Genomic DNA, 21,855 nt, shown 5'->3' with positions numbered 1-21,855 from the left:
GACTGCAGCTACTCCCACTGATGGCCAGAGAAGGGCTTCAATTCCTCACAACTTGGCTGATACCAAACGAGTTCTCTGCAAAAGTGCTCTCCTAGCAGGTACAGTTAGAGTGCTTTAATAGGCATGCAGGACATGTGGAAAGATTTTTTAATTATATTGCATTAAATACAGCCCAACCTCACAACAGGAACAATCTCTTTATGTCATTTCAGATTAAGTGAAATTATTTTGTATAGTAGTGATGTAATGAGAGCATCCCTGGGCAACTGGCTAAGATTGGCTGTTTCTTTAAAGGAAATAAGGTCTGGATTTGGCAGTGCTAGGTTCATGGTTGGACTTCATGATCTAAGAGGTCTTTTACAACCTAAATTAGTCTGTCATTCCATGATAATGCTAATGCTTTATCACGCTGCATGTACTGACAAGGGGCTTAGTGAGAAGCAATCATTTTGGCATTTTGGGTGAAATCATGGGTTGAACTTGCAGAAGATTTTGACTGTGTGTTGTGGTTTAAAACTAATAACTAAGAAAATTACTTATTTCTTGCTGTGAGATATGGATTAGAATAAGGGCAAAACAGGCATAAAACTTAAAAGGAATAAAGAAAGTTTATTGACAAACAACAATAATAAGAACACCAGAATAAACTTCCAGAAAAACCTTTTCATTTCCTATCTACTCACTATTCTCTCGTTCACATGACAACAGAGACAAAAACTTTGGAACTTTGGTGGTTAAAACAGTCTCAATTCTTGCTACAGTCTTTTCACCTGTCTTTGTAGAGAAACAGAAGTTTCTTCCTGTTAATTTATGGAGTTTCTCACACGAAAACTATTTTTGTTATAGTTTTCCATTGCCCTGATGTCAGCTGCCCAGAGCTGCTGTTATCAGAGCCCACCCCTCCCATTTTCACATCACTCTGAGGTGTGTATGGGTCATGAGTCGAGGGATAGCATTTTTAAGGATGAGTATTCAAAGGTAAAAAAGTCTTCTTCATCTGTTTCTGTGAGCTTCACTAGACAACAGTTTTCTCATTGCCTCTCAAGGCTTCAAATCTCTCAGCACTTCACTATACCATAATTACTCAAGTTTACACTTTGAACACTTTATTCCTCCCTACATACTTATCATGAATTAAAGGAGTTCTTTCCAAGACTTCATTGTCCATCTCCATAATCTAACAGAAAGATATTTCAGCTAAATTAAAGCATCTTCTTAATTCTCTACTTTTCTTGAAGCTTCTTTTCTTTCTTGTCACTGGTAGTTTATAAAGTCTCTTTTCATGTTGATCACTCTCCTTTTCTCTCTCTGGATAAAAAAATTAATCCGCAAGTCTCATCTGGGTAATGAAAGAGTTAAAATCTTGCCCAGGCTGTTGTAGGTAGTTCTGTGGTCTCGGCTGGTGCAGGAACTGGAGCCGTCTGTGATGGAAAGTTCCTCATGGCTGCTCTGGAAAGTGTGGTCACCGTCTCTGCTTGCTGCAGGCTCAGAGCCCCTCTCCTTCTTCACTCGGCAGTTTCTGGTGAATTCCATCACGGCAAAACCTGCAGCCAAGCCAGGAACCGGCCCGGCCCAGACAGGGCTCGGGACAAGCCCCCCGCAGGCCCCATCTCCCAGCCGGGAGATGCAGCAGGCCCGGCCCGGCCCCCGCCCGGCCGCATGGCCGGGCAGAGAGCGAGAGGCCGGACCTCTGCTACCTTTCACCGCCAGGAAACAAAGAGAACTCAGAGAGTTCTGGTTTTACACTTTAAGGTAGGGTCCACAAGTTGATCCCACTTTTCAATAGCCTAAACTGCTGTCAATTCTCAGCAATGACCGATAATTGGTCAGAGAAAAGACTCTAGGCAGTTCTCAGAAACTTTAACTTTCTTAAAGGTAAAGTAACTCCATGACACTGTGTTTAAACATACTTGTGTCAGGATAATGTAAATTTTTCCCCCTGTTTTCCTTTATGAAGAAAAGAAGGGAGAGGTAAGATTTCTTTGATGAACAGTTTATCCCAGTAGAAGGAAATTCAGCACTTTACCCTGCCGGGCTTGCCTGTCTGAAGATTTTTTGGCCCCTAACTTTCATCTGGATCCATATCCCTGGTTTCCAAGCAAAGCTTCTCTAAAATAGCTGTCTGAGTAATTATAAAACCTAGTGAAAACAAATGGGACTCACTAAGGCATCTCTGAAAACTTTCTTTTTAAACATAGGAACACTTTCCTGGAGGAACAAAATAAACAGATTATTCATTTTTCTGAATGAAAATAGCACAAGAATAAGGAAAAGTGGAGTAAAAGATCACAACCCGCTGAATTATCCTGAAGTCCTACTCTTTTTGCCAATGCTACCAGCATTAGATCCCCAAGGGCTCAATTGTCCCAGTTTCTTTTTGGGTGTGCTCAGCCTCTGCTGTGGGCAGGGATAAGTTCAGAGCCTCTATAACCAGTTCCTTTAATTTCTCCCCACTGGGTCTCCTGTCAGTGCTCACACAGGGGGCCAGGTTGCAGCAGAATCTTCCCAGGTTGACCCTCCCTCACCTCTTTGGAGCTTACCCTCTTCTCCCTGGCACTGCTGAGAGTTCTCACCTAAAAAAGCCTTAAGGCTTTTCTTTCTGTCTGCCCTGTGTTTGCTGGAGCTGATGTAAAGTGAATATGCACAGCACACAGGCTCTAGTTCCTATCTGCCTGATTGTCCAGAGCATGTGGGGCTTTATATCGCCCTGTAAAATTTATATCTTCTCAATCTCCTTGGGTCCCACAGATGAAGGCAGGAAATCCCACCTGCTCCTAGCACCACAGTCTGGCAGTGCAGGCATCACTCCTATCCAGCCCCATTGCTGCAGGGTCTGTTTTATATCACCACAGGCTTTTTTGGTTTTTTCACCCCTCTCTGTCTCTCTCTCCTTTTTGTTGTTGGCAGTATGATTGCTAACCTGGGCAGTGATTTTCAGTCTGGAAGGCAAGTGAATGTCAGGGAGGAGCTGGAGAGTGTGCAAATAGAGAGTGGCATACGTTCCTGGCTCGCTGGTACAACACTGAGGCAGAAAGGACCTGTAGCTGCCAAGGGAAGTGGGCATTTCCTCGAGTGTGGAAAATGGAAAGCTGACTGGATCCATGCTGCAAAGAACTCCCTTTCCACTGGTGGTTGTCCATGTGGGTTTATTTTCAACATTTATTGTGGTCCCTTCATAATCACAGCTTGCTAGACCTGTAAAAACAGCACCTTGTGCTCTCTGCAGGGCAGGCTGATAATTACTCGCAGCCACCAGTGGCAAAACCGAGGCAGGCAGCCAGCAAGGGGGCATGTTCCTACCTGTAAGTCATCCAGGGGATCTGTTCCTACCTGTAACTCATCCAGGGGATCTGTTCCTACCTGTAACTCATCCAGGGGACATGTTCCTACCTGCTACTCAGTGTGGAGGATGGTTTATTGATAGTGAGGGGATGGGAGGGTAGGAGCTGCCTGCCTCCCACACCCATTGCTTGTGCTAGGGCAGCTCCACGGCAATTGTGTCAGGGATGCATGTGAGAGGCAAATTCTCTCCTCCTGGCCCAGGAAAAGTCAGATGCAGTGTGACTTTGGAAAGAGTCAGTGGGAAATATCTCCTGGGGGAGTCTGTTTGGCATGTTGATGTGGTTTCTTGTAAAGGTGGCTATACTCTGAGACAAAACTCTTGGCTGGTCAGTTGAAAGTCCTTCACAACTAAATGTGATGGGAATACCTGTGAACAGCCTGTGCTTTAAGGTAAAGACTTGGAATACATGAAAACTTGTATGTGTAACCTGTTCATCTATTCTTTGCAAGCTTACACTGTAGGTTCTCAAATATCACCTACCAGAGGATTGGCAAGATTCCTTTCAAAAGATGGATTTCTAGACCATGGACAGTTTCAGATCACTTCTCATTAACAGAGAGGAGAAAAGGAAAATGATTCCTTCTGTTCTCTTGAAAAAACACAGGATTCTTAGCACTGTTGCAATCATATTCACCATAACATTATCCAAACTTATTTTTCATGAGCAATGTTTCTTTATGAGGATCACTGCTGGAAGAAGAGAGCTGGAACTGGATGAACAGAAAGTCTGGGCAAAATTTGAAGCCTCTATGCTTCTTTCCCCATTGAATGTGCTCACCCAAGCTTTCTACTTTCCACACTGATGTACTTTCCTAGCCTGGCAATTCCACATGGGGATGATGCTCAATAGCATCACTCCAGCAATCACATGAAGAAGGGAGGTGGGCCAAGGCCAGCAGGGCCAGGACAGTATAGACATAAAGGAGATAAACCCACACATATTTGAAACCAGCAATTTCTGCTATTCAGTGGTTAGCTGCAGTGCAGCAAATCCATTCCTTGTGCACAGCTACTGATATCAACAGATTTAAATGCAAGATGTGTTGGGCTCAGTGTGTGGAATCAAACGTTCCTCTAATCTGGTGTTTTTCAGATTAGCATCAAGGATCACAAGTTGCAGAGAGAGAACCCTATCCTTCTTGGACCTCCCAAGCAAGTTGCAGGAACCTGGGGAACAGGGCAGGGGCCTCAGCTCTCCCAGGTGATGCAAGAGGGGGCAGAGGATCAGATCCCTACCCTCTTCTCATGCCTTTTAATTAGCTGGAAATCAAACAAACTAACTGAAGAGTGGGATAATTTCATTTCATATGTTGGGGGGTGCAAACCTGCCTGTATTTCCCAATTCTTTAGGACATGTGTAAAAATAACAGATGTAACAGAAGGGGCCATGGATTGAACATCCTGTGAAAAAAAGGTAATTGTCTTGATGAGATTGCAGTTTATAAATATAGCAACTCCATCATCTAAAAGGGAGTTTCTGTGCCAAAGCCTTATATGTTAGAAACAAACCTATTTCATCATAAATCAAATATTTCTCCAGGCATCATATTTGTACAAACTGAACTTATTTGCCAGTCACTAAAATTAGTCTGCTGTTCTTTTGCACCTCAGGAGACCTTGGTTCTACTGTGCATAAGTGGAAGAACTAAAAATTCTGCCTGCAATGTGGATGGACACTTATATTTCTTAGTCTAAGTCAAGAGATTTAGGTACAAGAATTCCTAGCTGGTGTCAGACAACACTTAATCTTCTGCTTAATCCTCCAAGGCACCATAAGCATGGAGTGCTATTTCACAGGATGAAATTAATTTCCTTTTCTTATGCCAAACCAATCCTGCTTGTTTCAGTCAGAGCTCCTGGAGGCAAAGGGATCATGCCACAAGAGGACCACTGCGAGGATTTCTCAGTTCTGGCCATGCCCCATGTTATTACCACTTTTCTTTTCAGGAGGTGAGTTTGGCAAGAGCCAGTTTTCCAGTGTGCCAGGCCTCCCTCAGGATATGCCGCCTGGCAGGGTTGTGAGGGGAGGGGAAAGGCACAGCAGCTCTCTGTTGAGGCAGCACCACTTGAATGAAGCATGCCTGAAAAATTCCTAACCACAGATCTGCTGTTAGCTGCAGCAAGATAAAAGGCATATTTTGTGAAAGTAACACATTCCAGTGTTGCGCGTGTGAGTCAGGAGATGGACAGCACGCGCATGAGTGCTTGCTCTGTTTGTTTGAGTCCACCATTTTGCATCTGTAGGATCAAATGTCTATTATTTCTGCTTAATAACATATCTTGAGACCATCCTACCTGGCTGTGAGCCACATAATAAGGGTTTAATGTGCTTTGTTATTTTACTGTGGTTTTCTCTTTTGTTGAAAGGTATTTTTTTGATTATGTTATTTTTCTGAGGTCAAATGCAAAATGCAGTAGTAGAACTGTGGTAGCTGGGATGATTTAAGGGTAAAAGAGAAAAAAGCTTTGTTTTTTTGATTAAAAATATTTTGTCAGGTCAAGTAATGTGGCTGGAAATATAGACAAGATTTCCACCTCAGTATCCCTTTGTCATGTCTCTTTCTTTCCCACCTCAGCTTTCCTAGCTGGTCCCATACAAGGTGCCAATTCTCCCATAGCAGAGCAGGACTCAAGTGCTGTCACACTATTTGCTAATCCAGGGATAAGGGGAAGTCAAACTGTCATCTCCATAGACCTGTGATCCAAAATGATCCTTTAAAGATGATCTTTCCCTTTTGAACTTGTTAACCACCCAACATACAGTTATCCGAAGTAAAAGCGGAATTGCCTATCTTTCCAAAAGTTATGCTTTAACTCAGCCACGGAATGTAGGTTTGATAAAAGATTAGATTTACAAGGTGAGATTGCATAGTTTGCCCTGTGCCAGGGACCAATTATATTATCAAACTGGTTCCTTCTGGATTTAAAATTTAATCTCTGTGAAAAGTAGCCCACTGTTTTAAGCTATGGCTGTATTCAGGGTAGAGCATACTTAGAAAATGGTCTTTGTTGCATCTCTTTCAGCCATCTCATGCTGGCATATCCATCTGTTTGTTGTGTTTCCTGTGTTCCTGCAAGGCAGTGCTTTGCTGGCCTTCTGACGGTGTCTGAGTGCATTCACAGATGAGAAGAAGGTGTGGAAAAAAAATACCCTTTACCTGAAGCAGACCGAGATTCCTGCAGTTGCAGGGCTGGCAGTCCACAGCTGGATGAATTTCCCCATTCTCTTGTGCTGGAGGCACAAGCTGCATTTTTGCAGGCTGTGGGAGCCATGGGATCGTGGGTCTCTGTAAACCTGCTGGGTTTCAAGCAGCAATAAAGTCCACTTTGAGCCATGTCTATCCATGCCTGCATTGCTCCTGAACATCCATGTTGCCTTACAAAGTTTTGCTGCCAAAGCTCACACTGTACCAATTTCACTGAAGTAAATCCTTAATACAGGACCAAATTGACCTCTGTTAAAAAAATTATAACATTCACAGAAAATATGTATATTGTATGTAGAAATATGTCACTCTTTTTTCAAGAAGTGACCAGCCCTCTTCTTTGCAGGTATTAAAGAGAAAGATAATATCAATAGGTCTGGAGAGGTAAGGTCTGTAACTTGTACACAGACATTTTTCCTTGAATCCCTTAAAAAATGACAAAATGTATTCTTCAAGCAGAAATCATCAGTGTTTAAAACTTGCAGGAAAAAAACCAAAATGGTATTTTTGTAAATCCTTGCTTCACATCATGGATTATCCTAAGTGCATCTATTGCTGAAGTCAATCTTCCCTCCTGCCACGCTGCCCCCTCACAACCCCCTCTCCAGGTTTTCCTGTCTCTCTGCACTGAGTTTGAGCCTCTTGCTTTCACAAGTGATGCCCTTCCTGACCCCTGTCTCTGTATCTGCTCACACATTCCTCTCTTATCTTGCTCTCAGGCTGCTCCAGATTCCCCCCAGACCATAGACCATACTAGACCACATGTGTTTACAGAGCCTAGCTTGGTGCCTTCTAACAAAACTGGCTTTCATCCTGACACTGAGTCATATGACCTTCCCCTCTTTTTTCCAAAACCTTCTGTATATGTATGAACCCTTTAAACAGCGGCATCTGAAATGTTTCTCCATCCATCTCCATATTTGTAAGTCTGCATATATGATCAATGTTTATATTAGGTAGCTGTTATGCTGTTCTGAGTCTGTTCTAGCTTTATTTTACCTAGACTGTGGTGACCTCTGGGCAAAGGCTCTGCTGTGCATGTTTCTAAATCATTAAATACGCCATTGATGCTCAAAAAATAAGCACATTATTCATCTTTGAAAAGACTTTGAAATTAATTTTATGTGTGGAAGCAGCTTAAGAAAAATCTGTGGGGTGAGAATTTAGTCAATAAAGTCAATGGGAATTACGCTGCAGGGTGTTTCTGAGTACAGTCTTAAAATTATTGTTATCCTCTTGCAGGTTTAGGTTATTAGTTTGCTTTGACTTTATTTTAATATTGATAAATACATGAAGTTCCCTTTCTCTCTTAAATGTCATAGATTCAAATGTCTTCTGGCTTTGTAAAATTGAAAAATTGACTACATTTTGTTTGTTAAAATAATGTGGCCTCAGTGAAGCATATTTTTTTCCCCAAATGGGTCACATGGGGCAACAACTCCTCTTTTAGGGCGATACCCAGCTCCAGGGAGAGAAGACTCTAAAACGCACCGAATGTGTGTTGCTATAACACGCCTATGCCTAAATATGTGGTGCTGTTACAAACTTCAGCCCTGTAGAAATCCTATTGTTTATCATTGTGAGAGGCTCCACCCAAAACAGTAATTAGGGCAAAGCTCCTGTCATAAACCCGCTGGCATCCCAAGTGAAGTCGGTGTTCTCTGGAAACAGAGGTTATCTCCTCCTTTTGCTGCTGGTCCTTTGAACTTCCTGTGGTCAGGGAATCCTCCTGGTTTCAGCTAGAATAACAATTATGAAACTATGCCTGCTCTCCTGGCTGGGGTTCGTGTCTAATTAACTTTAACAGGAGTCATAATTTTAAGAGTGATTTCTCAAAAGCCTTATAACTCAAGACAATTAAGGCTTGAGAGAGAGCGCGCGAGACAGGGAAGGGAGGAAAACAGAGGCACTCCTTGGGGCAGGGCACTTCATGCGTACTAAGGAGACATGACTCATTCCTGCCTCTAGTCCCAGCAGAAGTAATACCTTCTGAATAAGTTCTGCATGCTAGATAAAAACTTGTTTGCTGCTGCAAAAATTGTATCGCGCTTGTTAGAACAAGCACCCTGATGGGCTATTCCCATCAAAAACAAGGGCACGCAGCAGTGGGTTTTTCAGTATGTTGGTGTAAATTTTGCACACAGTTTTCAGCTCATCAAAGTCTGCAGAAAAAAGGGATTAAAGGGAAGGAAATGCAGATGAATGAATGAATGAATGAATGCAGTCGCTCTTCTGGAGAAGGATGTTTTTATTCTTGTTATGCATGAAATATGTGGTAGTGCATATAGAATACACCCATCAGTCAATTTGATAGGCAAAACCTGATTTTCTTGAGGACATGTGAAACTAGAAGGGAAATTATGGCAAAGCAGAACATGAAAATCCTGGGGACCTCTAGGTCTGACTTTTTGTGTGTTTATTTAAAAGTAGCTCTGCATGCAGTACTGTATACATGATAGATGTTATCTTAAACCAGGGCATCCCACAGACCTCTCACAGAATCACAAAATCTCTCATGGGCATGATGCCAAGGAGGATAACGTGCGTGAAGGATGTATGTTCTGCAAACATACAGGAAATCAGGTTTTGTGACAGAAATCTGAAATGCTTGTTTGAAATCTGAAACGGTTTTAAGGAAAACTCCTGCTGCTACTACAGGGGTGATCCCTCTCATTACTAGTAGCATGATAATTCTAGAGGAAACAGGGTGCTTTTTTACTACAAAATTGGCTCAGAGCAGGTTTAACCAAACAGAGCCAGCCAGAGTACAAAAAAATCCTAACTGATGTTCCTGGGGATGGACTGTTGCTAAATCCACATGGACTATTTCACTGAAGGACTGTATCCACAGTTGTCCCTAGAGCAGCCTTCCAGTATCCCTGCAGAAAGCTGTTCATCTGCTCCAGATGAAGCAACACAGCAAAATTCATATCTCAGGATGACAAGAGACTACGAGCAAGCCTTCACAACCCGTGGTCTGCTCAGGAAAGAAACCCTGACCGCCTTGGGAAGAAAAGTCTGACCTAGGCAGCGGAGTATCTTGTGTCCTTGGAGCTGAGAGCTGGGAATTTTGTGCCCTCTGGGAGGGAGAGAGTTGATTTTCTCAGTGTAGAAGCCTGGGGGCAAACCAGCATATAAGTGGTATGGACAATCAGGGGCCCAGGAGTGAAAGAGGGAGCAAACCACAATGACAGTGTAGATGTGTCCTAAGGATGATGTCTAATGGTTTTACAACATATTGTTGTAAACAATGAACATTAATCTTCGTCTGTAAATCGGCTTGTTTGCCATTTACTCATAATAATTTTGCATTGTTTTCTGCTTGTTATATTTCTAATGTTAGCACAGCTGTTATGTTGTCTCATCTCATTAGATTTTTGGCTCATTTAGCACCTCCCAGAGATGCCAAAATACAGGGGAGATTTTTGGAAAGTATTTCATCACTATTGTTACTGGCAAAATTATGACCAGCTCTAATGTTTTAGCATGCTTGAATGTGAATATCACTAACACTTGAACACTTGGACACATCTATGTCCCTTATTCTTCCATCATAAAAACAACGCTGACAGCTCCACCTTCTCCTAGCTGCTATCATCCAGCAGCATTTAAAAGGAAAATGAAAGGAAGGCTAGGAAAAGCCTTGTCTTTTTCCACCCAAAAGGCAGAAGTATCAGGGTCTCTACTGAATCTGGCAGAATTTGTGTGTATGCTACTGAATGACAAAGAAGGTGATTTATAACCTTTGGAACGAGGACATTCCAGGGCAGATTGGTGTGCTCAGGCTGCTAGCAAACCTTTTTGAGGGATGGTGGTGAATGCAAAAGCTTTGTTACTTGAATGAGAAGGTGTTGTTTTGGAATAGTCGACATGGATTTACCAAGGCTGGATCATCAGATCACACAGGCTTTGCAGGACCTCTAGAGGTCTCTCATCCCACCCCTCCACAAAGTAGTTCCAGGTAAAGCAGGTTGCTCAGGGTCTTGCCCGGCTGGATTTAGAGTTATCTCCAGGGTGGAAACTCCACAGCCTCCCTGGGCACCTGCTCCAGTGTTTACCCTCATGGTAAATTTATTTTCCCTAATATTGACTGGGAATTTCCCCTGCTTGACAAAACTGATTGCTCTGTGTGATAAGGGAAGAAGAGTGGTTGTTATCTGCTCTGAGTTTAACTTAATGTTAGGCATGATTTCCTAGAGAACCCTCATATCTAGGTTGGAACATTCTGGTCTGAACAGGTGGATAAATAGGTGGGTGAAAAACTGCCTTGTTTCTTGAGCTTAAAGGGTTCATATTCTACCTAGAGGTTTTTATAAGCAGAATTCCTCGGGGATCTGTTCAGGCAATTTAATATCTTTGTCAGTGATGTGAAAGTGGAGACAGTGTGCACCCTCACCAAGCCTGGAGCTGACACCAGACTCACCAAAGGAGAGCAAATAACACGTGCCAGGACCTCAGACTCAGAGACCTGAGCAGCTGGAGGAAGGGACCAACAGGAACCTCATGACATCTGACAAGGACAAATGTGAGGTCCTGCAACTAGGGTGAAGCTGCTCCTTGCAGCAGTACAGGCCTCTGCTGAGCTCTGCAGGCAAAACTCCACAGCCAAATATGTCCAATACACATGAAAGTCCCTTCCTCCTCCTGTCCAGCGCCGCTGCATAGGAGCTCTCCTTGGGCACAGCTTCTCTCTCAAGCCGCTTTCCGTGTGCCCTTTGCCCAGCTCACAGGAAGGTGGAGCAAGCCCTGAGTGCTCCCACCTCTCCCAGGAGAGCCAGGTTGTGCTTCCTCTTGTTCTTGTCTGCATCAACAAGGTGTATTAGCTACAGGAGCATAAGAAAGCACAGTCTAGTTCATAATTATTATTTTATTGCTTTCTTGCAGACAAAACTTTTTTCAAGGATGTGGCTAGAGTCTGTCCTGCAGGTGAGGCCATACCAGTCATGCAACTGGCAGGACTGGACTTCTGCACTTGCTCTTAATTGAAACTCATGCTACATTTAACAGCGTGGCATGGGCAAGTCAAGTTTCTGCTTATATTGAAGGAAATATATACAGTATATATTATATTATGTATACAGTGTATATATTATATAATTGTACAGTGCATATATATACACTATATATATGGTATAGTATATATAGTATATATTATATATGTATACAGTGCATTACATAGTCTTTCATATTGAGTGGTTTTATGGTATCTGTTCACAGGCATTTTAAACCCTACTTGAGCACACTTTTGTCCCTGATACCTATGCAAATGGCATAGGAGGCATCATCATACAGTGAGCTGATCTGAATTCCTACAATGCCATTTGGAAGTAATTTCCTAGGAATCCATGCAGAAAAAAATTAAAACTCTTGACCCCTCAGTGCCAGCATAGATGCTCAGAGCTATGCCAAGAAAGTTAACACAAAGTAATAATATTTTTTCCTTGTTTCCCATAGAAGTTGTTTTGTATGTAGAGGGTTGATTCTGGCTGGATGCCAGGCACCCACCAAAGCCATTCTACCACTACCCTCCACAAGTGGACAGGAGAGAGAAAACAGAACGAAAGGTCATGAATTGAGATAAGGACCAGGAGAGAGATGTCTCACTGAATATTATCATGGGCAAAACAGATTCAGCTTGGGGATATTAATTGAATTTATTACCAACAAAATCAAAATAGGATAATGAGAAGTAAAATAAATTTTTAGAACACTTTCCTCCGTCCCTCCCTCCTTCCCATTTCTACTTCTTCTGCCATGGTGGCACAGGGAGACAGAGAACAGGGTTTATGGTCAGGCCATCACAGGATGTTCCTACTGCTGCTCAGTGAGTAGCTTTCCCTGCTCCAGCTTGGTGTCCTCCTAGAGGAAACAGCTCTGCATGAACTTCTCCAGTGTGAATCCATCCCATGGTAACAGCTCTCTACAAAGTGCTCCTACAGGGGTCACCTTTCCACAGGGTGCAGTCAGTCCTTCAGGCACAGCCTGCTCCAGCATGGGTCCCCTATGGGGTCACAAGTCCTTCCAGGAGACCTGCACCAGTGTGGGCTCCTCTTTCTACAGGTCTACAGGTGGAAAGAGGAGTCTGCTCCAGGGGGCTTCCCACAGGTTCACGGGCATCCACCTGCTCTGGTGTGGGCTCCTGCATGAGCTGCAGGTGGATCTCTGCATGTCTGTGGTCCTCCATGGGCTGTAGGGGCACAGCTGCTTCACCATGGTCTGCACCACAGGCTGCAGGGGAATTTCAGCTCCTGGAACACATCCTCCTCCTCCTCCTCCTTCTACACTGATCTTGGTGTCTGTAGGGCTGTTCCTCTCACATATTCTGACTCTGCTCTTCTCTGGCTGCAAATTACTTCTGCAATACATTTTTCCTCCTTAAATGTTATCACAGAGGTGTTATGGTCACTCCTGATTAACTCAGCCTTGGCCAGTGATGGGTCTGTCCTGGAGCTTTCTGGCACTGGTTCTGGAGAAACTTTTGGCAGTTTCTTGTAGAAGTCACCCCTGCAGCCCATCTGCTACTGAAACAGGCCATGCAAACTCAACATAGTTATCAGCCTTGCTGGTTCTTGTGCTGCTAATCATGCAAAAAATGAGTATTTTTATGGAGACAGCTGATGTTTCCTAAAGGGAGCTAAATCACCCTAGCAGAAAAGTGGATCTAAACAGAAAAAGAGGAAATTAAACAGTAATTTTATTTCCTATATATCTTACTCAGACCTACTTACATAGAGAAGATATTGTAGATACCCAACACATCCAAATCAGATGGAGAACTGGAAAGAAAACACTGATGCAAAGTAGCTTCTTTAGCATCTCATCATATTAGGACTTTAATTTTCTGGTCCCTTTATCAGACTTTTATAATTACATGGAGCAGAGAATGAGAAGGCAGAAAATTAAATGCAATTGATTCTGCTATTTGAACTACAGGGTTTGTGTAGGTGTTTGGGGGGAAGAAGCAAAGCACAGCAGCTCCTGAATGCTGAGCAGCAGAACTACAGCGATAAGTGAGGAGGAGGAGAAGGAGGAGAATATTGCAAGTCTGAGAGAATCTTAGGCAGCACTGGAATTTGGTCTAGACTGGAGAACACTTCCACATTTACATCGCCACAACTTGAAAGCTGCAGAAATCACAGATGTTTCATGATTCCCAGTGGCTGCCTTGTAGTATTCTTGTCCCTCTGATGACAACTGCTTGAGGTTTAAATGAGTTCTAGCAATGGTTGTGCTTTTATAATGGAGGAAAATACAACTGGAATAAAAGAGATCCCATTTCTGATCGACATGACTCAGCTGGAGGGAGGAAAGAGGCTGACTTCAACTTCTCGCTTCTGAATTTGTCATTAGAGAGTTAAGGGTCATGCGTGAGAGAAGGCTGCCTCTTTTTCCTTTCTTTTCTCACTGGTAATGCAAACTTGATAGTAATAAAATCCCCTGTTGAATGATGAGAATAAAAAGGACTCTTAGGAAACTTTCTGAAGTCAAGTTTTATTTATTTGGAAAGGTTTTTTCTGCACCCATCAATTCTTAAAGCTGCCTTTGCCAAGTAGTGCAAGGTTCCTTTGGTGTGGTGAGCTCTTGCTGGCTGGGTGAACAAGCACGCACAGCTGGAGCACGCAACACTGCGATAACATCTGGAATTTGTACAGCAGGTATCTTGGTAAGGAGGTTTCCAATTCTACCAGAACATAAATTGCCCTCCATAGCCTCAGGGTTTTGGAGAACAAAATATTCCTTTAAGGATGACACCTCCACTCCTCAGCTGTGAGAAGCAGAGTTTTTGGCACAGTAAAGAACTGAATCTTTACTTTCCTTGGTTGTTATCAAAGTAGTTGTGGTATGACCCACAAATTGAACATGAAATGACAGGTCTGCTTGCAAAAACTAGTGCAAAGTGAGTTAATTGGCATTCCTTTATATTAGATCCAATATATATATTCCTATATATTAGATCCAATTCTCCATTATCCTCCACAGTCTTGGATGTACTATAAAAGTTCAGCATAGGGGAGTTGTACATGAAAACCTCTTCATGAAGTTTTACCCTTCCCTCTTCCATTAAGTTGCTAAAGATGCTTGGAACCTTTATAGCTGCTCTGAACTGGTATTCCCTCTTAAAAGGTGTTTTAAATTATGGTGGTTACATTTTAATAAGGCTATCAGTGCCTCAGGCCAGTGCCATAACCCACAGTTATTTGAGATGCTGGGATGACAAACATCTGTTACGATGTGCAACTTTGCTGATGGAAGATTCACTCTAATGAGGGGGAACCCTGGGTGTCTACAGGGCAGCTGTAGAGGCTCCCATTTGATCCTTCACTTTCATTTCAAAGAATGAAGGCACAAGCAGAAGAAAGGGATGGGTGTCAATAAAATCATGGTGCTCCTTATCCCCTTGGGCTTGAAGACACCTGGGTGTAAATTAGAGCAGCCTCAGTGTGAAGCAAGTGTCAAGATCCCTTGAGAGCTTCTACTGTCCTACTTCTCACCTTTTGCTGTGTGTGGCTGAACAGCTCTGTGGTATCTAACAACAATTATCAAAATGTCTGAATAATGAGGAGCAGATGCACCTTGCCAAAAGTTCATATTTTTAAAAAATAATTAATCTTCGTAAATGAATGCATTTTGCATGCATGGTATATGACTGAAAAGATTGCTGCCCAACTACTAAAGAATAATTAGTCAGAAATAGCCTGGTATTGCTCTCAGCACTATTAAGTATCTTGAGATATGTTAACTTTTCAAGCTCTAGCAAACATCACCAGGTGTTGGTGAAAGAAACAGAATGGTGAAGTGAGACTTTAAAGGAACCATAATAATGTAACATTAATATTTGACCTTGTGCAGTCACTGTTTGAGTGCTCTACTTGTAGCAACATGAAATCAAGAGCTGTGTAGAAATGCTGTGTGCATGCTCTGTGGGTCATGGTAGGACCATGCTGGGAAAACAATGTCCCATGCTGGTCTCCTCCAACTGAAGCTGAAGAGTGAGGCATCCTGAAACTTTTTGTCTGAGTAGTCAGTCAGGTTTGACAAGACTGACACATCCCTTACCACACCCTCTACTTTTGCATGGTATAGAAGGAATTGTGCAGTCCTAAGCTTCATTCCTCTTGATTAATTCAAAGGCTTTTTTTTTTTTTTAACCCTGCCAGAGACTTGAGATGGTAATATTCCAGGGACTGTCAGAAAGGAACACAGAGGCTGTTCAGGGACCTGGAAATGACAGCTTTCAGCAGTCAGTCCTGGACTTGGCTGGACACAAGCTCACAGTGAGCACACTGTATCAATTGTACCCTGCCCTCCAAAAACTCTCCAAACATTCACTGGGGCATATCTGCATTTTAAAGTGAATTTTGCTGCAGGGCCCTTTAAGTCATAATTAGACACTATTTGAGTGTATTTAAGATGTATCTTCCCTGTGACAGGGATACAGCTAAATAAGATGTCTGACCCCTCTCAGTTTGTTATTAATGACATTTTGGACCACGTCTACTGTTGCTCAGAGGTCTTCCTACTGGCACCAGCCTCGCTTCACATGCATGGAACAGCTCAGACTGTGGAGTGCTAACTGTCAGTTTTCTGGGGAGAATTCTGCCTGAGCAAAGGAAGGAAGTTGAAATTCCCAGGACTGGCTTTCACGTCATCACAGACATGGACTTTGAGAATGCTGCCACTCAGTCCAAGCTGCCTCTTCCCAGGCAGCCCCTGCACAAGAGGAGTGGTGCACATCAAGCGCCTTACAAAGACACAAGGCTAGATTAGTGGCTTGCACGTGAAAACTTGTCCTTACTGCCTAAAACCGTGGGAGTTAGGAACACAAGAGTCACATACTGGTTTATCTGGATGATTTGATCTGTTTGGAAGGCCAGAGATGATTTTTTTGCAAGCTACAATAATGGAAATCAGTTATCAAGTCATATTCAGATTTGTACTTTGAATGCCAGATGTCACTGGTTATCAATGTATTTCAACAACTTTAAATTTATTTGGTTCCTATCCAGGCAAGGAGAGCATTAAAGAGAGGATGCCATTAGATAAGCTCAGAGGAGGCCACGTGAAGTAGGAGGGGCTGGCAACTACTGCCAAAAGCAATGAATTAAGCCACTGAGGGGAAATTCAGTGTGCCCCCAGGAATTCAGTTCTTAAGTAACATACAGAGGTTTCCCTGGTACAGACAGGGACCGACACAGCGTGTTAAGTTCAGTTCAGGTAGTGTCCCGGGTAAAGACCCACTATCCAGCAGCCTAAGCCCTAACCCTAAAATAGGGCTTTTGGGTCTACCATTTGGGGTTGGAAATGAGGCTTTCATTAAAATTAAAGAGATATTCTAAATAAAACTCTGTTTACTGAAGCAGTCATCAGCTGCTGACATTTTCCCTCTTTGGAACTGCTGTCTCCCAATTCCCTCATAGTGTCTGTAGTTCTAAGGGAGGCACATTAGGAGACAGGGCTGCAGTGTGGACACTAGCTCTGGCTTGGGTTCAGGTGCTTGTAGGGAATATTATATCTCCTTTAGCCTAACTAGTTTAAAGAGGGGCTCCTAAGATCTAAGCAATTTTAATAGAGCCTTACCTTAGGAGACAGAACTCTGCTAAAGGAGATGAGCTATAAACACCAAATTACCACATTTTATTCTCTCCTGCATGGAGTTTTCCTCGGGAGGAAAATTATGGTTTGGTTTGAGTGGGAAGGGACCCTAAAGATCATCTACTTCCATCCTCACTGCCATGGAGAGGGACACTATGAGACTGCGGTTTGCAGTTCACTGGACATTTGCACTCAAAAACTCCTTGATGCCAAAGAAAGTCGAGTAACTTAGGACGTGGCCTTAGGTGTATCAGGACTGGGCCTTTCCAGGAATAGCAGAGTGAGGTTTAAGTGAGGTCATCCAGCTATTACACTGATATTTCCATGCATTTAGATGAATTTCAAGCAATACCTATGTGACTTCAAGATAACTGAGTCCAGCTAGGGTAAGGACCCAAGAAACACTGACTGTTTCAGCAAATTTAATTATTTGTATCTATTTCTTTAATTTCTCTATGTATTAAAACATCTAAGATAGGAGAACTGTGCTGCTCCAAGTATCATCTCAGTCTTATCCTCTCATCCTCATTTTGGTGGGGCTAATTGTGCAAGTAGGACCACCAGAACCCAGTGATTATTTAAGTATTTAAGGATTTTTTTCTACCTGTCCGGGTAGCAGTGACTCATCCAGGCCTCTGGGTGTATCTCACACACTCTGTCTCCATCACAGATAATGGTGTGTCTCACTGAGCTGGCACACCAGTCCAAGCTGAAGGGTGAGGCTGATTGGGGGTGGTGCTAAAACTCAGCAAGAACCTCAAATCACTGTAATACTTTTGGATCTCTAAATATACATAAATATAAATGGACAGCTTTCAAAGGGACTTGCTGGGAAAAAAAAAAAAAGAAAAAGAAAAAGAAAAAGCTTTATGTTTGTATGTCTAAATACAAATTCCTGGCTTGATACACCACCATGCAAAAATCTGACTTTTATGTATAGTGGTGGAACTGATTCAGAGATCTGTATTTATGTTTCAAAAAGTTTGAACTGGAGTATCAAAGCACAAAGTTCAAGTTTCCCTCATTTTGCATTTCCTGCCTATTCTACATCTGTTTTCTACTATTTTCCTTCCTTCTTTACAGCATTAAGCCTCTATATTTGTTTTTCTTACTCATCCTTATTTTGTATTCTGCTCCCTTATGGCTTTGAAATGTAATGCCAAACCATCCAATCGTGCAGATGTAATCTGTATTCAAAACAGCATCCCAAATCCACATATTTACACAAATATATATGTATGTCTGCATACATATATATTTGCACTCATATGTAATGATTCACATTACATATAATACAGCATATATATTACAATATAAAAGTCACTGTATGACTTCACATATAATAAGCCACCTTGCATTCTGCCTCTTCGTAGTGCTCTTTACAGCTCCAGGCGGTGCCACCAGGATGCCCTTCAGGACCAAGCAACCCCACGTTTGCTTGGAGGAGCTCTTATGCCTCCTCTACACCACACTTTGCCCATCACCTCCAGCAGCAGGACAGGTTCTCATGTCACCTGTGCCATGGTGCTCCCACAGAGTCCCAGCAGTTTCAGTGGCACTGCGGAGAACTGCACTTGTTCGGTTTTCTTTGGAATAGTTTAGGAAGTCTTGTCCTTTAATGTGTTTACCTAGTTGTTACTTACTGTCCCATGACCTATCACTTGGATTTGAAATGCCAGGGAAACGAGGAGTGCAGAAAAGACAGGAACAGGCCCAAGAATTTATGCATGGTGTGGACTGCTAGTAATCTCACACAAGTTTAAAAACCTTCCAGCAGGCGTGTTGTCACAGAGCATCAGGTGGCTATACGGCTGGCTCATGTACTACATGGCGGGGTGAAAGCCTCAGGATCACCTCAGAAAAGCCTGGCACGGTTATTCATGAGTGGCTGCTGCTTCTAAAAACCTGGCCATCTTTGTTTTCCCACACATGGACGAGTGGCCAGACCAGCTGAGGCAGTGCCACTGAGACTAGCTGGGAAACGGTGCTCAGTTGACACTTGAGACTAATCCGATGGTCACCGGCTGGCAACAAAGGCCCCTCTGGGCATCCTACGGCAAACTGCCTTTGCCGACACCCTCTACACGCATGAATGTGTTAAAATTACTTTGTCCCCTAAGATACAGCCTATTTGAAAATTAAACACAACTTTCAGAGCACCAGAGGGCGGGAATCAAGAAAATCTGAGGAGAAAAGACAAGTTTAAATGCCGTTTAAATGCCTGTTTCTGAGTATATTCTTTCTCAGGCACAAACGCAGCCAGCGCATGGCACTAGTCCAACATTCACGCACTGAGGCACAAGTTTCAGCCCTGCTTCAGAAATGCATTGGGCTTGGAGTGCCCAAAGCCCTCCTGAATGTGGGACCCTGTGTATTTTGGAATTGATGAAAGACGCACGTCGTTTTCCCGAAGTGTATCACCACCCTGTGATGTGCAGGGCAGAGGGCAGCTGCCAGCGGACCAGAGCCATCCTCGACGGAGTGGTGCCGATTTGGCCAGCGCTGCCTTGCTCAGGTGCCGGGCTCTTTCCGGAGAGGCACGAAGGTGTTTGGTGTCCAGGGCACGCTGGCCCCGTCCATGTTCCCCAGCCCTCGGGCGAGCCGCCCCCCGCCCCGCGGCTTCGGCCGCAACTCCAGGCAAGCGCCAGCCCGCGAACACTGTACAGGTCGGGAGGAAGTTCCAGCGGGCTCCAGCCTCCGCTGGCGACTCCGGAGGACAGCACACGCACCGGGAAAGGTGGTGGAAACACCGGTGCGACGGTGACAGAGGCCGTGCGGTGCCCGGGCGGCCACCGGGGAGCGATACGGCTGCGGGCGGGGGGCCAGGGCGGCGGAGGAACCCGGGGCGGCCGCCGAGGAGGCGCGGAGGACGCAGGCGAGGCGCGGCTCCACGCCCAGGAGCGCCGCTTAAAACCACCACAGAAAGGTGTGGCCTCGCCTTTCCTCTGCCGGCGGGGAGGGGACGGGACGGGACCTCCGCTCTTGCCGCCGCCGCCAGCAGCCCTCGCCGCCCGCCCGGCTCCGCAGCGCGCTCCTGCCCTGCCCTGCCCTGCCCTGCCCTCCCCTCACCTGCGGGCCGCCCCGACCCCCGGCTCCCGGCCCTTCCCCGGCCCTCGGCCGACTGCGAGGGAGCGGCGGCACCGCGGCGGGCGCTGCCGGCCGTGAATGCCTTTCGTGCCGTCGGGTCCGGCTCGGTGTCCCGGTCGCTTTGCCCCTCGCCCCGCGTGGTCCCGGGCGGCTCCCCCGCTGCCATGAGCATCAACGGCGGGTCCCACCCGCGCATCAACACCCTGGGCCGGATGGCCAGGGCAGAGTCGGGCACCGACCTGCGCTACGAGATGAGCTCCCATGTCGTGGGGGGCGGCGGCGGCGGCGGTGGCGGCGGCACCACCACTCACACCCACAAGACCTACTACTACCAGAAGACCTACGGGGGGGACTACGCCTCCGACGGATACGGGTAGGTGCGGGTCCAGCCGGCCCCCGGCCCCGCTCCCTCGGGGCCGCCTTCGGACAGCTGCCGTGAGCCCGCTCGCGGCGGGATTCCCTAGGTGCGAGCTCGAAAGTTTCTTTTTCCTGTTCCTCCCTGAGGCGTCTTAACTTCTAAAAGGCTTTTAAATGCAAGCGAAGAACTCACTTTTCAAAAACCGCTGTTGGTGTTGACTCTCCTTGAAGAGAGTAGCAGGACTAAAAACAACGATTCCCATTTGCACCGAGGGCTGTAAATGGGTCTGTGCCGGCCGTGTTGACCCAACAGTTCCGTGCTGATAAACCCCCACTCTGCTCAGTGACGCAAAACAAGCTGAACTGAAGCGAATTGCTTTATACCCCATACACCCAGGCTCTGCCTTCCCCAGCTAGTTGCATGGCTAGGGCTATAAAACCATTTTAACTAGTGGGAAATATTCTCTTGTTAATTTTTGAGTTTGTTTCTAGTTTGTGCGCGGCCTTGGAGTTTAAGCCGTGATCTTTTACAGAGCAATCCCTGACATTTGGTGGCAGGGGGCAGAGATACATGACAAGCAACATCGGTCTGCTCTCCTTGCCTCTTACCTTTCTAACTTTCCACTAGCCCTGGCGCTGTGAGCGCAGTCAAGATCTTGTAGGCTGAGTGCCAGTTGTGAATCCTGGCTTGGGGAATGCCTGTTCTCATGGATGCAGCAATCTGTGCACATCAAGTCTGACAAGGACCTTCTGCAGAGTGCAATAAACATGAAGACTTCTCCATTTATCTCCTTGTCTGGGAGTTCACAGGACTGAAAGCAGGCAGCAGTTACAGTCACTGAAGGAAGAAGTGCTGGTGTATGGTACAGCACCATCACAAAGCACAGCTGGTGATGACTGGTTTCTGTGTGTGGAATGGCTGTATTAAGTCTCTTTGGTCTAATTATGGATGGCACTGACTCAGGAATTGATGCAGAAGCCCTGTCATGTATTTTGTGTTAGAATTTAAGGCTTAGATTTATGTATAGTACACAATTAGATTGCAAAGGGGTGAGAATTAAATGTACATCATAAATAAACAGCTGATGAGAAAAGGCTTTTATATCAAACAGATCTATTAGTGGCTGTAGAGAATTAGGGCTATCCTAGAAAGTGCAGTGTGCTCTGCTTAGGTATGTCAGAGCAGTTGCTAGAGGACCACTGAATGAATGACAAAACTTGCATTCTATGGACTTTTTGTTTATTACTTTGCCCAGTTCTTAGTTTTAG

General features: G+C 44.6%; 1 protein-coding gene across 3 annotated transcripts in view; it reads left to right on the top strand.

Moving 5' to 3' along the window:
* Positions 1 to 20,200: 20,200 nt before the first annotated feature.
* The window catches only part of DSP (desmoplakin), a 39,331-nt gene continuing 37,676 nt past the window's right edge, over positions 20,201 to 21,855 (top strand). For 2 of the 3 annotated variants that reach the window (XM_015619769.3, XM_015619767.1), the window contains exon 1: positions 20,394 to 20,602. In XM_015619769.3, coding sequence (XP_015475255.1) covers positions 20,394 to 20,602 — 209 coding nt within the window. Of the gene's footprint in view, positions 20,603 to 21,855 lie in introns of all 3 variants that reach the window. The other variant, XM_015619770.3, reaches the window with a different exon arrangement.

The sequence above is a fragment of the Parus major genome, chromosome 2 (assembly GCF_001522545.3).
Source record: "Parus major isolate Abel chromosome 2, Parus_major1.1, whole genome shotgun sequence".
NCBI lineage: Eukaryota > Metazoa > Chordata > Aves > Passeriformes > Paridae > Parus > Parus major.
Note: the sequence above shows the minus strand (reverse complement) of the source record. Positions and strands in the feature narration are given on the sequence as shown.